The 18,329-nt window shown below is 44.7% G+C and overlaps 1 protein-coding gene across 3 annotated transcripts in view; it reads left to right on the top strand.

The window, feature by feature from the left end:
- ADCY8 (adenylate cyclase 8) overlaps positions 1-18,329 on the top strand; it is a 143,102-nt gene that overhangs the window by 27,493 nt on the left and 97,280 nt on the right. For all 3 annotated transcript variants that reach the window (XM_079796329.1, XM_079796331.1, XM_079796330.1), the window contains exon 2: positions 3,341-3,490. In XM_079796329.1, the coding sequence (XP_079652455.1) occupies positions 3,341-3,490 (150 nt within the window). The remainder of the gene's footprint in view (positions 1-3,340; positions 3,491-18,329) is intronic.

Below are 18,329 nucleotides of genomic sequence, written 5' to 3' on the forward strand. Positions count from 1 at the left end.
ACTAGCTTGGTGGCCTTCGGTAATTATTTAATCTCTGGGAGGCTCACTTTTCTGTTCTGTGAAATGGAGCTAATAAGACCAAACACAGTCGCTACTGGATCATGCAAAGGCCAAAACGCTTGTGTGGTAGGCAGTTGGGTGTGTAAATGGAAGTTGCCAAGCCCCGTGCAAGGAGGGTGGCAGAGTCTAAGCAGTAGTTGCCTCAGGCGGCAAAGCACTCTTGGAACGACTTTGGCAACTGTGTTGTCTCTCTCTCTGAAGGCAGTGGAATGGGAATAAATGTTTACTCTCTGAAGCTGCTTTGCATGAACATAGTTTATCTTTATAGTTTGTGCTACCACCTGTTATAGTTCTCATATTTAAAAAAATTAACTTCGTCATTTTCTTCTTGCCTATTTTTAAAGGGTTTAATCGCTTTTTTTTTCTCACCTCCAATCCTTCCTATTTTTAGCCTTTAACATTTGTGCTTCCTCCTTAATGTCAGAGATTTTTTGGTCCATGTTTAAAAAAACCTTATAACCCTGTTCTCTTGTTCTTTTAATTCTAGTTTTCAAAATGCTCTCTTGTTACCTTCTGAAAAGCCTGCCTTTTCCTCTCATTATTTTGTCATTTCTCAGGATACCATTGATTGCACTCGGGTTTTGATGTAGGTTTTCCATCATTTACTTTTTCTTGTCATGGGATGCCAGCTGAGCTCAACATGGCCTCGTCCTTCTTTACCGTGTTCTTAGATTTTCACTTACGTGTCCTATCTTTATTGCTCTGCTATTTTGTAAACTTCCTTGCGTGCTATTTCTAATTCCCTTTTCTAATTCAGCATGGACTATTTATAAAGGGCAGGCAGGAAGCATGGCCACAGGGCTGACAGCTGTGGGGAGAGCCCACGCCCTAGCAGGGATGCTGGTGGTACACTCTATTCCTCCATCTGGTTTGCCAACTCCTACGGACCCTCCCACCACTCTCATCCCATTCTTCACCGGGTCCTTAAAGAGCCAGCTTCACCTGCGCCTTACCTCTGCCTCCTGCCACATCACAACAGGTCTCCTTAAAGCTTGAGCCTCACCATGTCATTTACCTGCTCAGGTGCATGGTGAGCGGTGCTTTCATCGATTATCCAACATCATCTTGGGAAAATAGTTCAGGTTTGAGGGCCAGAAAAATGAACTGGGCCAAATTTACATGACAAGTAAATGGCATGAATGGGAGCCCAGATCTTTAATCACTGGGCTAGACTGCAAAGCTCTACATCAGGGGTCCTCAAACTTTTTAAACAGGGGCCAGTTCACTGTCCCTCAGACCGTTGGAGGGCCGGACTATAGTTTAAAAAAACTATGAACAAATTCCTATGCACACTGCACATCTTATTTTGAAGTAAAAAAAACAAAACGGCAAAAACACCCGCATGTGGCCCACGGGCCGTAGTTTGAGGACGCCTGCTCTACATAGATCAGCAAACCAAACTATGTGGTATCTGCCTTCTTAGTGAGGGAATGACTTGTTTGGTCATCCCGGGGGATGGGGGGGAGGAGGGGAATGTTAGAGATAGGATTTGAGGCCCCTCTGTCTGAGCTGGCTCCCTAATCCCCCTCCACTGTTCCCTGCATAGCAAATAATGCACATAAGCATTCTTTGTGAAACAGCATGAATACTAAAGATCTTAATACTTTATGGTCCTCTGTTATAGTTTGTAACATGAAGGATGGGAATCTGTAAAATAATTTATGAAAGAAATAAAAGATACATATTACACCGTAGACTAGTATTTGGGGAAAAATGGCCTTATATTAAAGTATAGGTGTCCCAAAAAATGTATACACACTTAACAGCTGATAGCTCAATTGATGTTTTTTTTCTTTTCAGATTTAACCCATAGGAATTAATAATTATTCAAAGTGTATATACATTTTGGGGGGACACCCTATATGTATCCAACAATCATTGGATATCTGTTATGTGCTAGGTACATTCATATATATTCACGTGTATACTAACTATATAAATATATACACTGAGTGGCCAGATTATGATGAACTCTGAATGCATAATAATCTGGCCACTCAGTGTATATCCTATATAATAAAAGGCTAATATGCAAATTGTCCCCTCGACTAGGAGTTCGACCAGCAGGCAGGCTGGCCAACCGCCCATGTCCCCTCCCCCCGGCCAGGCTGGCCAGACCCCACCCATGCACAAATTCATGCACCGGGCCTCTAATATACACACACACACACACACACACACACACACACACACACACACAGTGGCCAGATTATGCGTTCAGAGATCATAATAATCTGGCCACTCAGTGTAGATATACATACATGTACATTACTTCTATGAGGCAAAGGTTGATTCCCATTGTTCAGATGAGAAAGTTGAGGCTCAAGAAGGCATCAAGTGACTTGCCTAAGGTCAGAGGCTTAGTAAATGTTGGAGCTAAGGGATGCAAACTCGGGTCTCTGGTTACAGAAGCTCCAGGCGGGTGCAAAGGCCTTTGGTGGGTGGCTGACCCATTCACTTTGCCAGGACCCACAGTACCTGAGCGCCCCCTTGGGGTTGCAGAGAGGATCACAATCTCCCTGTATTTCCCGCATTCTCCAATGCCTACGCTCCCTGCCTCTGCAGCCCCTCCCGCTGCCCAGTGGGCAGCCACTAATGCTAAAGTGTGAAACCAATGAAGACACACCTAAGTCCAAAAGCAGAGAGGCCTAAACACGGGCACAATTCTCCGGCTGTGAGAATGACTTGTGAAAACACACCAAGAATGCAAGCTTTGGGGTAAGACTCCAGCCAGGAGAGTTTGGTGCCTGGGAGTTGGGTGACGGCACCGGAGATGAAAAGCAGGAGTCGCTGTGATATCTTTTCTCGAGTTAGGACCACAGGACTTGGATGCTACCCAAGAGGGCCCAAGGTCAAAGCACAACATTGCTATTCAACTAATACTTTCCCTGTGTCTTACTAGTCTCTTCCCCTTCTTCTCACCTGATTCCCAGCCCCTTAAAAGGCCAAAACCTTCAGCACATGGAGGGGAGAGGTGAGCGTGAGTGTGCAAGAGGGAAGGAGCCCCTTGTCTTGCTTCACGCCTCCGATCCAGGTTCAACTCCGAACGTGGGGATGGAGAAGCTCTAAGTTAGATGGAATGGCCGCGGGAGGCCCCTCTGAGGGGATGACATCTGCCTCAAGACCCGAGTGAAGAACTTGGCTCTGCTCACCTGCTACTAAGCTTTTGGATTATTTCCTTAAGATTTGCCGTGGGAATGTTTATTGAATTTCTCTCTTTGCCTCTACACAGCTCTTCTTCGGGCCGCCTGACCAGGCTCTGTCTGTGATTCTGTTGCAGGTGGTGGCCCAGGTGGTGTTATTCATGTGCATGAACACGGCTGGGATCTTCATCAGTTACCTGTCAGACCGCGCCCAGCGCCAGGCCTTCCTGGAGACTCGGAGGTGTGTGGAGGCCAGGCTGCGCCTGGAGACGGAAAACCAAAGACAGGTACCGATGGGAAAGGCTGCGCGTCCTGTTGAGCTTAATTTCTGCCCAAACACATCTGGACTTGCCAGTGTTCTCTCAAAGTGTGTGTCACGGGGTGACCAAGTCTAACGTAGCTATGGAAATTCCTCCACACTCAAATTGTTCCCTCAAGAAATAAAATGATTCTAGTCGCAACGCGATCTCCTGATGCTTTTGACCGACATCTATGCTTCAAGGCAATGGTTCCTAAAGACCATTAAAATTCTCATCTTTGACCCTCCTGTTTTTGAAACTGTAAATTGTTATTTCCGATACAATTTTTTTTTTTTTGCTAGCAATTCAAATTGGAGTAAGCACACAGAAGAATCTTGTGCACGTGTGGTTCCTAATACCTGAACCTCACTTTCACAAAAGATGACCGAATGTAATAGAATTTATGGAACATGACAGGGCTCCCAGGACGAGGGGACGCAGAGGGGACAGCAGGTCAGGTCACGGTAGGAGCCATGAGTTCAAGTTTGAAGACATTAAAATAAAGGAGTTTCTTGGGCGGATGTTACAAGAATTTTAAAAATAGCTTCAAATTATATGTTTCACCAAAATAAAATGAGCTTTCATAGAATAAAGTTTTTCCCCTATCAAAATTATTCATCCATTAAAAATGCGTGCCTATTTTAGCCTCTGAGAACAATTTTCAAAGAGGAATAACAGGAAGGTGTTGAAAATTGGTTATAGAATCAACATATTTTACGTTCAACATGTTTATGTACCCTTTGGAATTCTATGGTCAATGGATATGTTCTACAATACTAGGCTCTTTTTATTTAGTCTATGGACACACCCTTGTTATTTTAAGCCTTATGCAACACTGGTATGAGAAATTATAAGGAAAGTATCTGCGAAAGACACAGCATTTTCCTCATCTTCATTTGCTCAAATCATCAGTAAGAGATGGATCTTTGAAAGGGGGAAGCCAGGTCCCTGTGGTAATGGATGAGGCAGACAGGCCGGGTGCCACCTGCCAAGACTCAGCTCCCACCGCCATGTGTGACTGCCAGGGGCACAGAGGAAATGGCTGAATGGCCAGCTCCTCCGTGGACTTCTCAGGATCCAGAATCAGGAAATCTCTAAGTTCATGTCTAAAACCATTATGGAACCTCATCATGACTCATTGTAGTTGCCCCGAATAACCCTATAGAATAATTCAGAGAAATAACTTTGAGAAAGAATTCGCCTTGCACACCACACATGAGGCTCTCTGGGGACTATACGTGGTGTTCCTCTGCAAAGCAGAGCAGCTGCTGGGCAGACACGTCACCCCTCCCATGGGTCCTCTGCCAGTTCAGAGAATGCGGCCGTATTAATAATGTATCCCACTCTTCTCCATGCTCGGTGGCAACCAGAACTGCAATTGTGGGTGAGTTGTCTGGGCAACTCAGTCTTTTATTTAATGTTAGTAAAATATTGGAGACATTAACATGATTGCCTTGTTATACCCATAAGACTTCTTTCCCACTCTTCAAGGGGAGTGTCTTGAAGTCGCTGTGATGTAAAAATCTAACACTGGTAAAAGGACTTTCCTCTGTCCTCTCTAATCTTTGTATCTTTTTAAGTTGGTGAAAGGAGGAAGAAAATAATATACAGGAGCGAGGACAGGTGCCAGCTAGAGTGCAGTGGAAAGCTCACTGCAGTTCATGCCACAGCTATCTTACCCCCTAATTGGGCCACCTAAGCCACTGAACTTTCGGCCCTAGATCCCTCCCCCACAAATGGGGCGATGTCTCTCTTTCCAACATTGTGTTTGCCTCAAATGAGATAATGCGTATAAAGCAATACAGAATTATGTCAGCCTCGTTGTAAGAAAAGATGATCTTTTGGGAAGATCCCTTGTTCTGAGGATTAAGTAAGATGTGCAGTAGGCGTGTGACGGTCCTGTGTCCATAGTGATGGGAAAGTATTTCTGGGACCCTCTTCCCTCAGCAGCTGTATCTGAGATAGCTGGCTCTACATCATTCAGCGCTGAAGTCACTTTCCATTGACACTTGATCTCTGCTTCAGGTTCCCATTATCCCTGAGAACCACCTCAGTGGAGCTGGGCAGAGACGTTTTTTAAGGAGACTGCCCAGGATTTGAAATCTTTGCCTAGTGACTGACGATCTCAGTGAGCTTGAGCAAGATCTGAGTCTTAGTTGTTCCATCCGTAGCATAGAGATGATAATACTCACCCCCCAACCCCCGCAACCCCCAAAGAGGTTCCTTGTGGTCAGAAATAGCGTGCAGGGCCCTTGCAGCTCAGTGAAGAGCGTCTAGTAGCCTGATTGTGCATCATGGTTTTTATGAGGCAGCCAACATGGCACGGTCCTGGGAGGACTCATCTGAGAACACGTGAGTGGGCTGGTCTCAGTTGAAACCCCAATTGACAGTTATCCATAGTGGGGAGGGGAATCAGGTCGGAGGTTCTCCTCAGGTCACAGTGATCAGAGCTCAGCATTAGGCTCCATGTCTTTTAAAGTATCATATGTCATTAACAAATTCATCCCCACTTAACTCTTATCAAAGCTAATTATAGTACCATAACTGTTAGAAATTCTATACGTTGTGAAGGAGACACTGTCCCGCAGGCTTAAATGACATCAGATCCTTTTTCATTGGAAAATGATTCCAAAAGAGACCAAATGTCATTTTTAAACACTTCTAAATGCAGACTCAAAAGGCCTTATTCCACAGAAACGTTCAAGTTTTGTGTGGTTTTTCAAGCACTGGCTTTACTTCATGATAGGTTACAAAGGAAATATTTAAATGACTTACTATGTTCAACCATGAATTAATTTATGTATTGAGGTTCTAGTGTGTGCTATGAGCTTTGTTGGATATTGGAAATATAATGGTCACTAGCAATTGGTTCCTGGTTTTACAGAATTTACCAGATACAGAAAGAGATGGATGACTATGCAGACACCTATGGGAATGGAGTATGGGTCAAACCCAAACTGGAGGTGGACAGAGCCTACCCAAAAGAAATGATGCCTGAATTAACATGTGAATAGGATTTAGCTCATTGAGAAGTGATGAAGAGTTCTGCATAAAGGTCAAAAAACACATACAAACATCCTGAGAAAAGGGAGAACATAGTTTGTTGGGACAATTATGAGTGCTTCCATGATAACTCACTCCTGTGATTCACTTACTCATCCATCCACCCATCCTCCCATCTACCCACTCATCCACCCATCCACCCATCCATTTATGATGGAGTAGCCACAGAGACAAGTAAGGCTCAGGCTGTATGCTGGATTGGGACGGGAAGATGAGTAGAACTTTGCTGGGAGAGAAGGAAGAAAGAATTAGCAAAGATACTGATGTTAAGATGTTCAATGTATTGTATATACCAAAAGGGAGAAAGTCTGTTACAGATTTCTATTACGGCATGCCCCATTGGATCTCAATCTCTGCATGCCTTCTCGTTCGGGTAAACTGTGAGCCCCCTAAGAGTGACCCATAACTCATTCTTCAATATAGCCACCCAGCAGTGCCTGAAAACCAGCATGGAATATATGGTTATGAAAAGACTGAGGTTTTCAATATTCAATAGTGGTTACTAATCATTCTTCCCAAGAAAAATCACCAAGCCGTAGCTAAAGGACACGTGGCCAATTAGCCATGCTGCCTCTTGTTTTGTGGATTCCATAGCATGATGAGATGCTTGGGGTCCTGAGTAACGGGCTTTTTCCTTGGATAACCTGAGGTTGCATGTGTGGTTCGTAAGGTCAAGAGCAAGCAGGCAGGAGAGACCAGCAACTGTTAACACCCTTTGCTCCATGTCTCTTCTAGAGTAGGTTTTCAACAAAGCTCCTTAAAGATGGCTCTCTGCTTACGACATCAGCTTCCCCTCCCATAGTAACTGGCTGGCACAATGCCAGGCAGAAACTACAAAATGGTTTGAAAGGCTGACATTTTTAATTCAGGTGATTGGCTTCAAGAACTTGAGCACATACTGACCCTTCAGAGAGGCAAGGTCTTTGTGCTTTGGGGGAAAAAAAAACACCACACCAAAAAACAATTTTATCACCAATTATAACTAGCACAGAGCATATTAAATACCTCTTGTCTGGTCTCTTGGGCCCCAGCTTCCCTTTCTCCAATGTGCTCTCCATCCCAAAGGCCTGGTCTGGTTCAGAAGCAGTACCTTGTAGGGGTTCAAAGCATAATCTTCAGCGTCTAGAAGATCTGGATTCCAATCCTACTTCCTGTGCTTCTTGACCGTGGGAACTTAGGCAAACTATTGCCTCTAGAGACCTTGCTTTTGTAGGTGTGATGTGCACATAATGATTCCTCTCTCCACGTGGTGAGAATGGAGGGTTAAGTGCTTAGCCCAAGGCAGAGGAAGCTGTGAGGACCCGACATCGATGTCACTCCTCTCTCAGGAAAACCCTTCAGTGGCCGCATTCCCTCCAAGATAAAGTCCAAACCCCATGCATGACCCCACAGGCCCTCCAGGACCTAGTCTCTGTGTCCTCTCTCCCAGATTCTTCTTCGCCGCCTTGCCTTGCACTCACCAAATGACCACCAGCTCCTGGACTGCTGTTTCACTACCCTGTGCTACGTGGTTCTTCGCCTGAGAAGCCACTTCCTTCCTCATGTCTCTACTCTGAAAATTCTGCTCCCGCATCTCTTCCTCCATGAGGCTTGCTTCTCCCCGGGTTGAATGAAACGCTTTTCTTGTGTTTCCAGAATGCTTTAACGTTAACTCTATCATAGAACCATTTAGAACATTTACTAGTCTGTATTTCTCTCCTTGGCCAATAAGGACTACTTAAAGGCAGCTCCTCCTGTGTGATTTATCTGCTTCCCTGGTATATATTCAGCCCAATGGCTGGAATATAAGAGCTTCTGGTTGATGTTTATTAAACTGAGTTTTATTGAATTGAAATGTGGGTGCCCGGCTTCACTTCTACCTACAGGAGGGTTGTGTTGAAATATTTCAGAGATGAGAACACTCTTGTCCAAAGAGGTACAACACTCAATTGTAAAAGTCAAGAGGTTTGTGCCCACTGTGACCCCATCAGAGACTTGGTGGAGGGAGGATGCTTATCCAATGCTGCAGCGACTGGGGCAGGGTGAGCACATGTCTTGCACAGACCTGCTAGGGGAATTTTCCATCTGGAAGCCACATCTTGGAACATCTCTCTTTGGGGAGTTAGATTCTAATTATTGTAGTCTTTGTAATTCCACTGCTTCTCCCAAACGATCCAAATGGCCCATATTTATTTTAAATATTTAAATGAATTAATTGTTTTCCTTTTAGCTTTGAGAATTGCCCAAACCTACTTATGGTAATCATGGCATTTTGGAGTCTCAGAAGCTCTGGGGGCACTGGAATAACGTTTCTGATGATGCCTTATGTTGCAGCAGCAGGACAATTTATTATTAAATGCGGCAGATGTTTCAGCTGTGTTAAAGCAATTCTGCTTAACTTTAATATCTTTGTTAGACAATATTGATGTAAGTTAGTGGTTCGGACAATATGATCGGATGGGAAAATCGGGTTTCCTACTGTGTTCCGAGTTGGTTGGTTTGATTCATATTAGTGTCCTATAACATCTAGGAAATGGTTTTTAAAGCTACAGATAACTGTTAACTGCTACTGAGACAGAGTCTTGTCATCCATTCATTCATTCATTCAGGAAGAGTCAATTCAAGGTTGACCTGAAAGTGTCCAGAATCTTAGAAAATTTGTGCATTTGTTTTGTTCCAGGTCAATGGGTATCTTCATAATCCGAACACTTCTTGAACCTCATACCATTTATCTGCTTTTCTCCATCTCTTACATTCAAGACCACCCTTGTACCATCCATCTGTCATGTTCATCTTTTTCTGTTATAAATACATTTTATGTAACTATTCTCCAGTTTGTCCTGGAATTTCTGTTTCCTAGACATCCTTATCACATATTACATTCATGCCATTTTCATGCCATTGCTTATGTTTTTCCTCCCTATCTGCTATAAAGCTCCTTTCATCCCCTAAACCTTATCCACTCTTCAAGGCTCAGCTCAAATGTCACCTCTTCTGCAAAGACCCTCTCTGTTCCCCCTGCTGTGACCTTCATGAGGGTTTCATTCGTACATTGCTTTATGCAGTTATGTCTTTCTGCATTCTGCTGCGCTCTTTCTTTATTTTTCCTCCTACATGATAAATTCTTTGAAGACTGGATATGTTTCATTCATATTCTTCACTATAGCTGTGGATCCAGAAGTGGAAAAACCCACGCTGGGAAGAAAAGCAGAGACAATGTCTATACAATGAGGGCTATAATTTCAAATATTCTTTCTGTCAAAACATATTTGTGAATGAGTAGACTTGGGAAACACTCTCCTCTTTGGATCTGATTTCTGGGGTCCTTGTCCTCCAAAACCAGGAGTCCAATGTCTTCTTGTCAGTTAACAACTTTGTTGAACTTCCTCCACCTAAAGTCAGGCTTCACCTTTACACACATGACTTCAGTCTAGGTAGAATCCTGCCTATGCAAATTTAAAAAAATAAATTGCACCCAGAGGCATCGTCTTCATCATCATATTCCTACAAGCTTCTCTATCTTTGTGCTTTATTTCTTTCATAGCTTCCTGTCATTACTTTCCATAGTTTTGTTTTCATTTCTTTCAGGTATTTGGGGGAATACGAGTAAAATGTGATGGAAATATTCTTCCTCTGTGTCATCCAAAAGCCACTAACCACATGTGACTATTGAGCAGCCCATGAAATGTGATTAGTGTGATTGAGGAATTGATTTTTCTTTTCAATTGATTTAAAAATAGCCATTAAATAACCATTTTTGTCTCTTGTCTCTCTCTGGGTGATTTATCATGACTCAACCTTTGCTTCTGGATTGTTCCCATGTCAGCATCTCTAACACCATGTTCTCTTCTGAGCTCTAGATACCCATCATCATGGACAGCTTCATCGGGGTATCCCACTGGTATCACTGGTTGGCCTGGTCACGAGCCTCTCATCCCCCTAAAACCTACTTCCTTTCAATATGACACATTCCTTGTACCTGATTCACTCACCTCCGCCGTGGTGCCACTTCCTGTTGATGCTGTCTCCACCATTTATGTATTAACTGTCCCTTATCTTTCTTTTTCTAATACTTAATCCCACCCACAAAATAGCTTTATGACTGCTGCTAACCAGTCGTTAACTAGGATAAACTGCTCTAACCACCTGAAGTCAACCCTAAAATCCTTCTTGAAAAAGAAGCTGTAGTTTGCTTCTTCCCATTTTCTTTATGAAATAGAAGACTTTATGGACATATCAAGCCTCATGGGAATGTAGGGAGCATGAGCCACTGCTTTGTCTCCATCCATCTTGTCTCTCTATCTCACAGAGTAGGATTCCTGTGTTCTGTGTTCATTGCCCCTTAGCCTTCTTGTGGGGTAAGAATGTGGACCCTCTCCTCCAGCAGGGAGCCCACCGGCACAGTGAGCCCCACAGCGGCCCAGCTTTTCTCTCTCTCTCTCTCTCTCTCTCTCTCTCTCTCTCTCTCTCTCTCTTTCTCTCTCTGGCTGGAGACCTGTAACCAGTACAAAAAGGAGGCCTAGGAAGCCCATCTTCACTCACTTTGCAGCCACAGTCCCCTTCACTTTGCCAGCAATGAAGTGGCTGGTCTTGATTCTTGTATGTCTCTAGTATCTATTTCTCAATGGGTTCACTTGAGAGGTGAGGCGTGTAGCTAATTCAAATCTCAAAACCCAATGAGTATAATGCCTGTCAGGACCGTCTCTTTAGTGCCCAGTTTTTACTATATAAGACCTCACCCTAAAGCCTTCCTTCCATGATAGCTACTGGTTACAGAATACAAGCCACGACCTGGCCCCAGCCCAACCTTTCAGTCATGTCACTGGCTACCTCCATCCTTGTGCTCTGACACTCCACCAGACAGCAAACAGGCTCCCACACTTCTGTGCCTTTGATTTTTTTGCTGGTTTTTCCCTGTTTGCCTTCCAGATCTCGTATCTATTCTTCTCTGCGTTCTCTGTGCCCCAGGAGGCTAATGTCTATGGATACATCAATAGGTCATTACCTCTAGTTTTTTATTGGGTTTGCCAAGGAGGTAGTGAATGGAAGGGCAAAGAGGTCAATGGATTTATCTCCCCATCTCTACCCTGCCAGGCTGTGCAATGCCAGTGGCTGTATGTTCAGACCAAAGGCCATAGAATCTATGAGGCAGCCCTCACCCAGAGCTACAGGATTGCCAGGTTCCAGAGGTGTTTGCAGATCCACTCTTCCCAGCCTTTGGGTGCTTTCCCATCCATTGTTCGGTTTCTTAACTCTTCACTAAGCTCTCTTCCGTGACCTCTTTGGAGGTATCAATTGTGTCCTGATAGGACCCTCAATGACATGCGCCTTTTGTTTTATTTGTATGAGAGGCGCTACTCCCATCTCGCATTGTATTTCTGAGGGAGTTTAGTAGACCAGAAAGACTACGAGTCAGAAAAACTGTCCTCTGTCCTCCATCCCAAGTGTGGGCACTGAGCACCTAGTCTAAATGTGCCTAGTCTAAATTCAGATGTGCTGTGAGAATAAAATACACACCAAGTTTTAAAGACAATACCAAAAGGGGGAAAAAAGGAATGCAAAATCCCTCTTTTTTACATATTGGTTTACATGTTGATTACACATGGAAATGGCAATCTTTGGGGTGCAGACCTAGGTCCTTGTCCCATTTCAATTTGCTAGTGTGACTCTCAGCAAGTCGTTGAACCACTCTGGACAAGAGTTTTCTCATGTCTCAATTAGAAATGATTATTCTTGTCCTCACCCGTGGGGGAGTTCTGAGAGACAAATACCAGAATGCCTGCAAAAAGTGTTATCTCAGCTGTAAAGAACTCTACAAATGTGAGGGCTATTTCTGCGAACATCGCACCAACCTGATGCTCCGCTGCCCCTCCTCCAGGAAGCCTCCTCTGCTGTTTCCCGTCGAGAGCTATTTCTTTTTCCTTGGCACTCAGGAACTTGTAGTTAACGCGGGGTTTTCACACTCTGCCTGGTATTGTGGTTGGCACTGTGATTCCCTCTAATTGCTGGGAAGCTTTAGAGCAGTGAGCAGAGGCCCAGTGCTAATCGTCTGTGACCCCCCTGTAGCAGCTGACTTCACCCGAAGGTTTGTGTTTACCCCGTGTGGGTGGACCGCCAACTCCTGCTTTCCATCTGGCGGCCTGGTTCTCTGCAGTTTCTCCTGCCCAGTATTTGCATTTTGGGGCATAGTGGAAGGAGTGAAAGCTCTGAAGCAGAACAAACCTGGGGTGGATTGCTACCACGATAGCTGGGTGACCGTGGGTGTGTCACTTAAACTCTCTGGACTTCGGCTCTTTCCTCAAAGTGATAACCTCCTGTAATCTCAAAGTTGCTCTGAGGAAATCAAGCAATAAAGATGAGCATTGGGGCCCAGGTCGGGTGGCTCAGTGTGTTGGGTCATTGTCCCCTATCCCAATAAATTATGGGTTTGATTTCTGGTCAGGGCACAGACCTAGGTGGGGTTTCGATCCCCGTTTGGGGTGCATACAGGAGGCAACAGATTGATGTTTCTCTCTATCTCTCTCTAAAAATCAATAAAACCTATCCTTGGATGAGTTGGGGATCATACTTGGTCCTTGAACTTTTGAACCACTGGGGCCATATCTTGAGTTTTATAGCAGAACACATTCTATTTCTAGTAACTACAGGTTTTCTCCTTGCTATTTGTGTTCTTACTCAAATTTGGCATCCTGGGAAGTACTAATTGCACCCTGATTCAGGGAGAGGCCGGCACCCTGTGCTCACTTGCATGCAGTTAACATTTCCAGGGGCAGTTTAGACAGAGGAAATCCATCACTATCACTGCCCTACCACCTTCGCTCGGAGAAGCTGGGGAGCAACCAAGGAGCCCCGGGGTGGGGGGGGGTGGGGGGCTTCTACTTTGTAAATCGGTCCAAAGAAAACTGGGACTGGAAACCTAACACGGCCCAACTATACAATGCTGAGGCAAGGCATGCCCTGTTGCCTGATGTGGTTGAGGGCACATTTCAAAAGTGGCAGTAAATAGGGCAGGCGGAAAATAAATTGTGTTTTTAAAGTGACCCATGCCTAAAATAGCTTATTTCAGCTGGATTTGAGTCTGGGTCCATTGACAGGAATTCTTTATTCTCTATTTTGCATAAACCACACTCAAAATAAATAAAAGAAAAGTATACATAATAAAAAATACTCCTAGAACAACCTGAATACAGAACCATTCTAGAATCATCTGCTGTTTGTTTCTAATATTTTGCAAATGTCTTGCTCACGTGTAATTGGAAAGCAATTACTTCAGAAGGAAATTGAGTATATACAAAGAGTTTAACTTATTTTTCATAGAAACAAATGCTTGCTTCCTTTTTACACTCATATTGTGTTGTTTACGCCATACTCAGTTAAATGTGATCGGAGCAATAGCAAACACAACTGGTATCAGCAGATTTGGAAACACACACTGCTGCCTCCTGGTAAAGATACGACGGGACTGTGGGCACACATGGCGGGGGGGCGTGGAGGGGGACACCAGATGGGCCGGCTAGCGATGAGTTTTTCGCATGTTGGAGTATCCATCGGGAGGACAGTCTGTTGAATCAGTTAAATGGAGGTCCACAGTGCCATTAAAAAGTTATTTATGAAAAGTCAAAGGACTCCACATTGATCTTTTAAAAACACTGCAAGTAGTCTTCATTAGCAGTCAGAGTCTACAGAGTTGAGACATGCTGAGAACTCTGCTCTCAAGGCAAGAAGAAACACAGAGACTCACAGGGCAAATGCCATGTGGGGAAAGAGGCAAAGCCTGGAGTAGAGGGGTCTACACTTGCAGCTGGAGCTGAGATTGGAGAGATCTACAAGCCAAGGAGCACCAAGCACTGCTGATGGCCACCAGAAGCTCGGAGAGCTGGGCCACGGGTAGTGCAGGGTTGCCAGGAAGGTCCCGTGGTTTGCTCACAGGGGTTTTTATGTTCTCCTGGCTCCTCCCAACTCAACCACTAGTAAAGACTCCAGCTTTGTGCCTACCTGCCCACCAAGTGCAAGCAACCGATAACAACTCCAAAAGATACTTTTCCAAGGTGTCGACCCCTCCTCCCAAACCAGGTTTAGACTTGCTGAGTTCCATTCTTAACAGGCTTCAGGCACAGTTTGATCCAGGGGCTATCCAGAACACTTGGTTGATGTCTCTTCATTATTTAGGCCTGAGCTGAGTCATCAAAATCCAGTAAAAACTCCACATGAACTGACTTTTTCTTGGAGCTTTAATAGTAACAAATGTATTATCACAATCAGTCAGGTGACTACATTATGTAATGTAGACCAAGCTCTAAGTTAGGTGCCAGAAATAAAAATAAGATGAGATTTTTTTCATAGTAAACTGGAGTTTGACCAGCTTGGCCCTTTGCAACTTGGAGTTGTGTCATGTCTGATACTTCTCCACTAGATTGTAAGCTTCTTGATCAATAGAGGACTTAATATCTTCCCCCATAATATCTAACATGGTATGAGACATTCAGTAACATTCTATCAGATGAATAAAATAACGATTGAATTAAGGAGCCTTTCCCACAAGTCCCTTCCCCAAATATGGGAGAACTAGAGGCCTGTTGCATGGATTCATGCACTGGTGGGGTCCCTCGGCCTGGCCTGAGGGGATCGGGCCGAAACTGGCTCTTCGACATCCCCCAAGGGGTCCCAGATTGCGAGAGGGCAGCTCTCAGGTGATGCACCCCGGAATCGGGCTCCGGAGGACCACAGCTGCCAAGTCACCGCAGCTCAGCAGCTCCTGTGTTGAGCATCTGCCCCCTGGTGGTCAGTGCACATCATAGCTACTGGTCGGAGCATTTGCTCCCTGGAGGTCATTGTGCATCATAGCTACCGGTCGGACGGTTGAATGGTCGGATGGTCATATAGGCTTTTATATATATAGATAGATAGATTATTGACAGACATTGAAGAATAATTTCCCTCCCCTTCTTAGTCAATGGAATGCTGGATTTTTCATTTATAACAGAGGGTGTTCCTGTTGAACTCTCTACTTCACCAACTCCTCTTTCTTCGTTCCCATTGTTAAAAACAGTTTGCAGGTAGCTCTATGGGAGCCTCTTCATTTATATACAGTCGCCAAGATGTAAATATTTTATCTTGACACCTCCTCACTCACCAATGGTTCAAAGTATTTTATGACTCACACCCATTGTCCTGGTATCTCTTTGGAATATGCAAGACACAAGTGGTGCCCTGAGCTGACTTCTATATGAAGGCCATTAATATTTCATTAGAGCCATTTTTCCGTGTCTCAGCCAACTAGATCGCTTGCATGACGAAGGCAGAAGTGAAATGTGTCCCCGATTCCGCCCCGTGCGAGCACAGTGTCTACCACTGGCTTATTCCTTAGGACGCGTGTGTTTGCGAAATAAGTTTACCAGATGTATGAATGGGTAGTAGATGGTAATCCATCACAGGTTACATGAAGATGTGGGAAAGACAGTGACATGGGAGTCAGCCCCACATGACCCATTGCACCCAAGAAAAAGATGGGCCCTAAATCGGCCTCCATAGCACAGAGGCTGGCCCATAGAACTCACTCACTGGTGGATCCAGAGGCCTGGGCTCACATCCAGGCCCTGCCACTTGCTCTGTGTCCTTGGGACAACTCCCTAACCTCTGAGCCTCAGTTTCCACTTCTGTGAATCATCAATAATAAGCACAGCACCCTAGCTGGTGTGGCTCAATGGTAGAGCGTCCATCTGCAGACCAAAGGGTCCCGAGTTCGATTCCAGTCAATGGCATGCACCTTGGTTGCAGGCCCCACCCCCCCAGCCTGGGACCTGGTCAGGGCTCATGCAGGAGGCAACCAATCAATGTGTTTCTCTCACATCAATGTTCCTCACTGTCTTTCCCTCTCTCTTCCACTCTCCCTAAAAATCAATGGAAAAATATCCTCGGGTGAGGATTAACAAAAAAACAAAACAACAACAACAACAAATAATAACAAACGTATCTACCTTGTGAATTGTTGTGAGAATTAAATGAGATGTTCGTGTGGAGAGCTGGACACACAGTCAGTGCCCAGTAGGACCTGTTGTTGGTAGCAGGGATGTCAATATCACTGCTACTCCTTCTTAGACATTTGCTTTGATCATGAACTACTACAGTCCACATAAAAAAAAAAAAATCTTCAGCCTACCAGACACTGAGTTGACTTTAAATCCATACAGGGAGAAACCAATTGAGATGTTTGGAGTATGAAAAGATGGGAAAATCAAAAGCAACTGAATTACACCTTATGTTGTAAGGGGGGTAGCTAGTGTTTGTGGGTTGAAATAATAGAGAGAACTAATAAATGAGTGAGTGTGACATGTATTTTCCGGGTAAGCCATACTGATTATGTGATTTTCTGCTTTTCAAATGTAAATGAGAAGTGTTTGATAATTGCTCTTCTCACAGGCAGAAAGCTGACATAATTAAACACTGGCTTGAAAAGTGATGATTCAACTCATCAGCCACTGTTTGGATGGGCTGGGAGGAGGGGGCTGCAGAGACCACATGCCCACACCTGACCTGCGTGACTTCTCCAGGCAATTTGCGCAAGTGCAGCAGCAGCGAAGGGGCCACCAGCCATTCCGCCTCTGCCGTGTCCTCCAGCCTCTGACCTAGTTTCCTTTGGCGAGCTCTGGCCTGATAAGCCATGCCTTTTAAAAAATACATTTTTTTAATTGATTTCAGAGAGGAAGGGAAAGGGAGAGAGGGAAAGAAACATCAATGATGAAAGAATCATTGATGGGCTGCCTCCTGCATGCCCCACACTGAGTATTGAGCCCACAACCCAGGCATGCGCCCTGACTGGGAATCAAACCGCAACCTCCTGGTTCATGGGTCCACGCTCGACCACTGAGCCACACCTGGGCAAGTCATGCCTTTTGAGATGCTGTGAAGCAGGGTATGTGGCATGGTGTCCTGCATTAAGGCATAAGTTGGCCTTGAGCAAATTGCTTCTCCGAGTCTCAGATTCTCCGCCTGTAAGATCATCTTACTAATTCCCACCTCCCAGGATTCTTTTGACCATTAGATGGGCTAGAATACATGAAGGTAACTCTTAAAGGTTATTTTTTTATATCCTATTTGAGGAGGATGTACAATCTCCTGATAATGCTGCAAGCAAGGGAATTATTTGAATTTTAATCAGTCTTTCCATCTCCAAATCAGAGCTGCTCTACTTGCTATTCAACTATGATGATCTTGAGTAATTGTGGAAAGCTCTACTCAGTGTCAAGACAAAATATAATTTCAATGTTTTAAAATTTTCAATGGATGGGTGTAGAAAGCATTTGTAATAGCATTCTAAAACATGTATTGTGGTGTAATTATAATCAGGTATCTACGGAAACAGCCCATATTAATACTTAATACAGGCAATAATTTGTCTCATCTGTGCCCAGGCAGCCACAGGTTAGGCAGTCCTAGGTGTGGGCACCATCGGCATTCCCAATAATGAAGACAGTCTGTCCGCTCAGGAGCAGATGACGGGGAAGCTGGTGGAGTGTAAGGAGCAGGGCCCTCCTTAAAGGCCTTCCAGGGCCCCAGCAAGTGGGCAGTTATGATTTCAGTGTTTTTCTTAAAGAGGATCCCTCCAGCTTGTTTACGTCTCAGAACCACCAACCCTGCACCCGGCCCCAGCCCCTGCCCCTGCCTCCTCGGAACAGATAGAATGTTCTCTTCCCCCAGCCCCCACCCTCGGGACCAAAACCTCCACCTTGTAAATACCCAAGTGGTCACCTGTGTTCAGACATGGAAGACAGCTTGAAAATGTATG

This window comes from Cnephaeus nilssonii (genome assembly GCF_951640355.1).
Source record: "Cnephaeus nilssonii genome assembly, chromosome: 18".
NCBI classification, from domain to species: Eukaryota; Metazoa; Chordata; class Mammalia; order Chiroptera; family Vespertilionidae; genus Cnephaeus; species Cnephaeus nilssonii.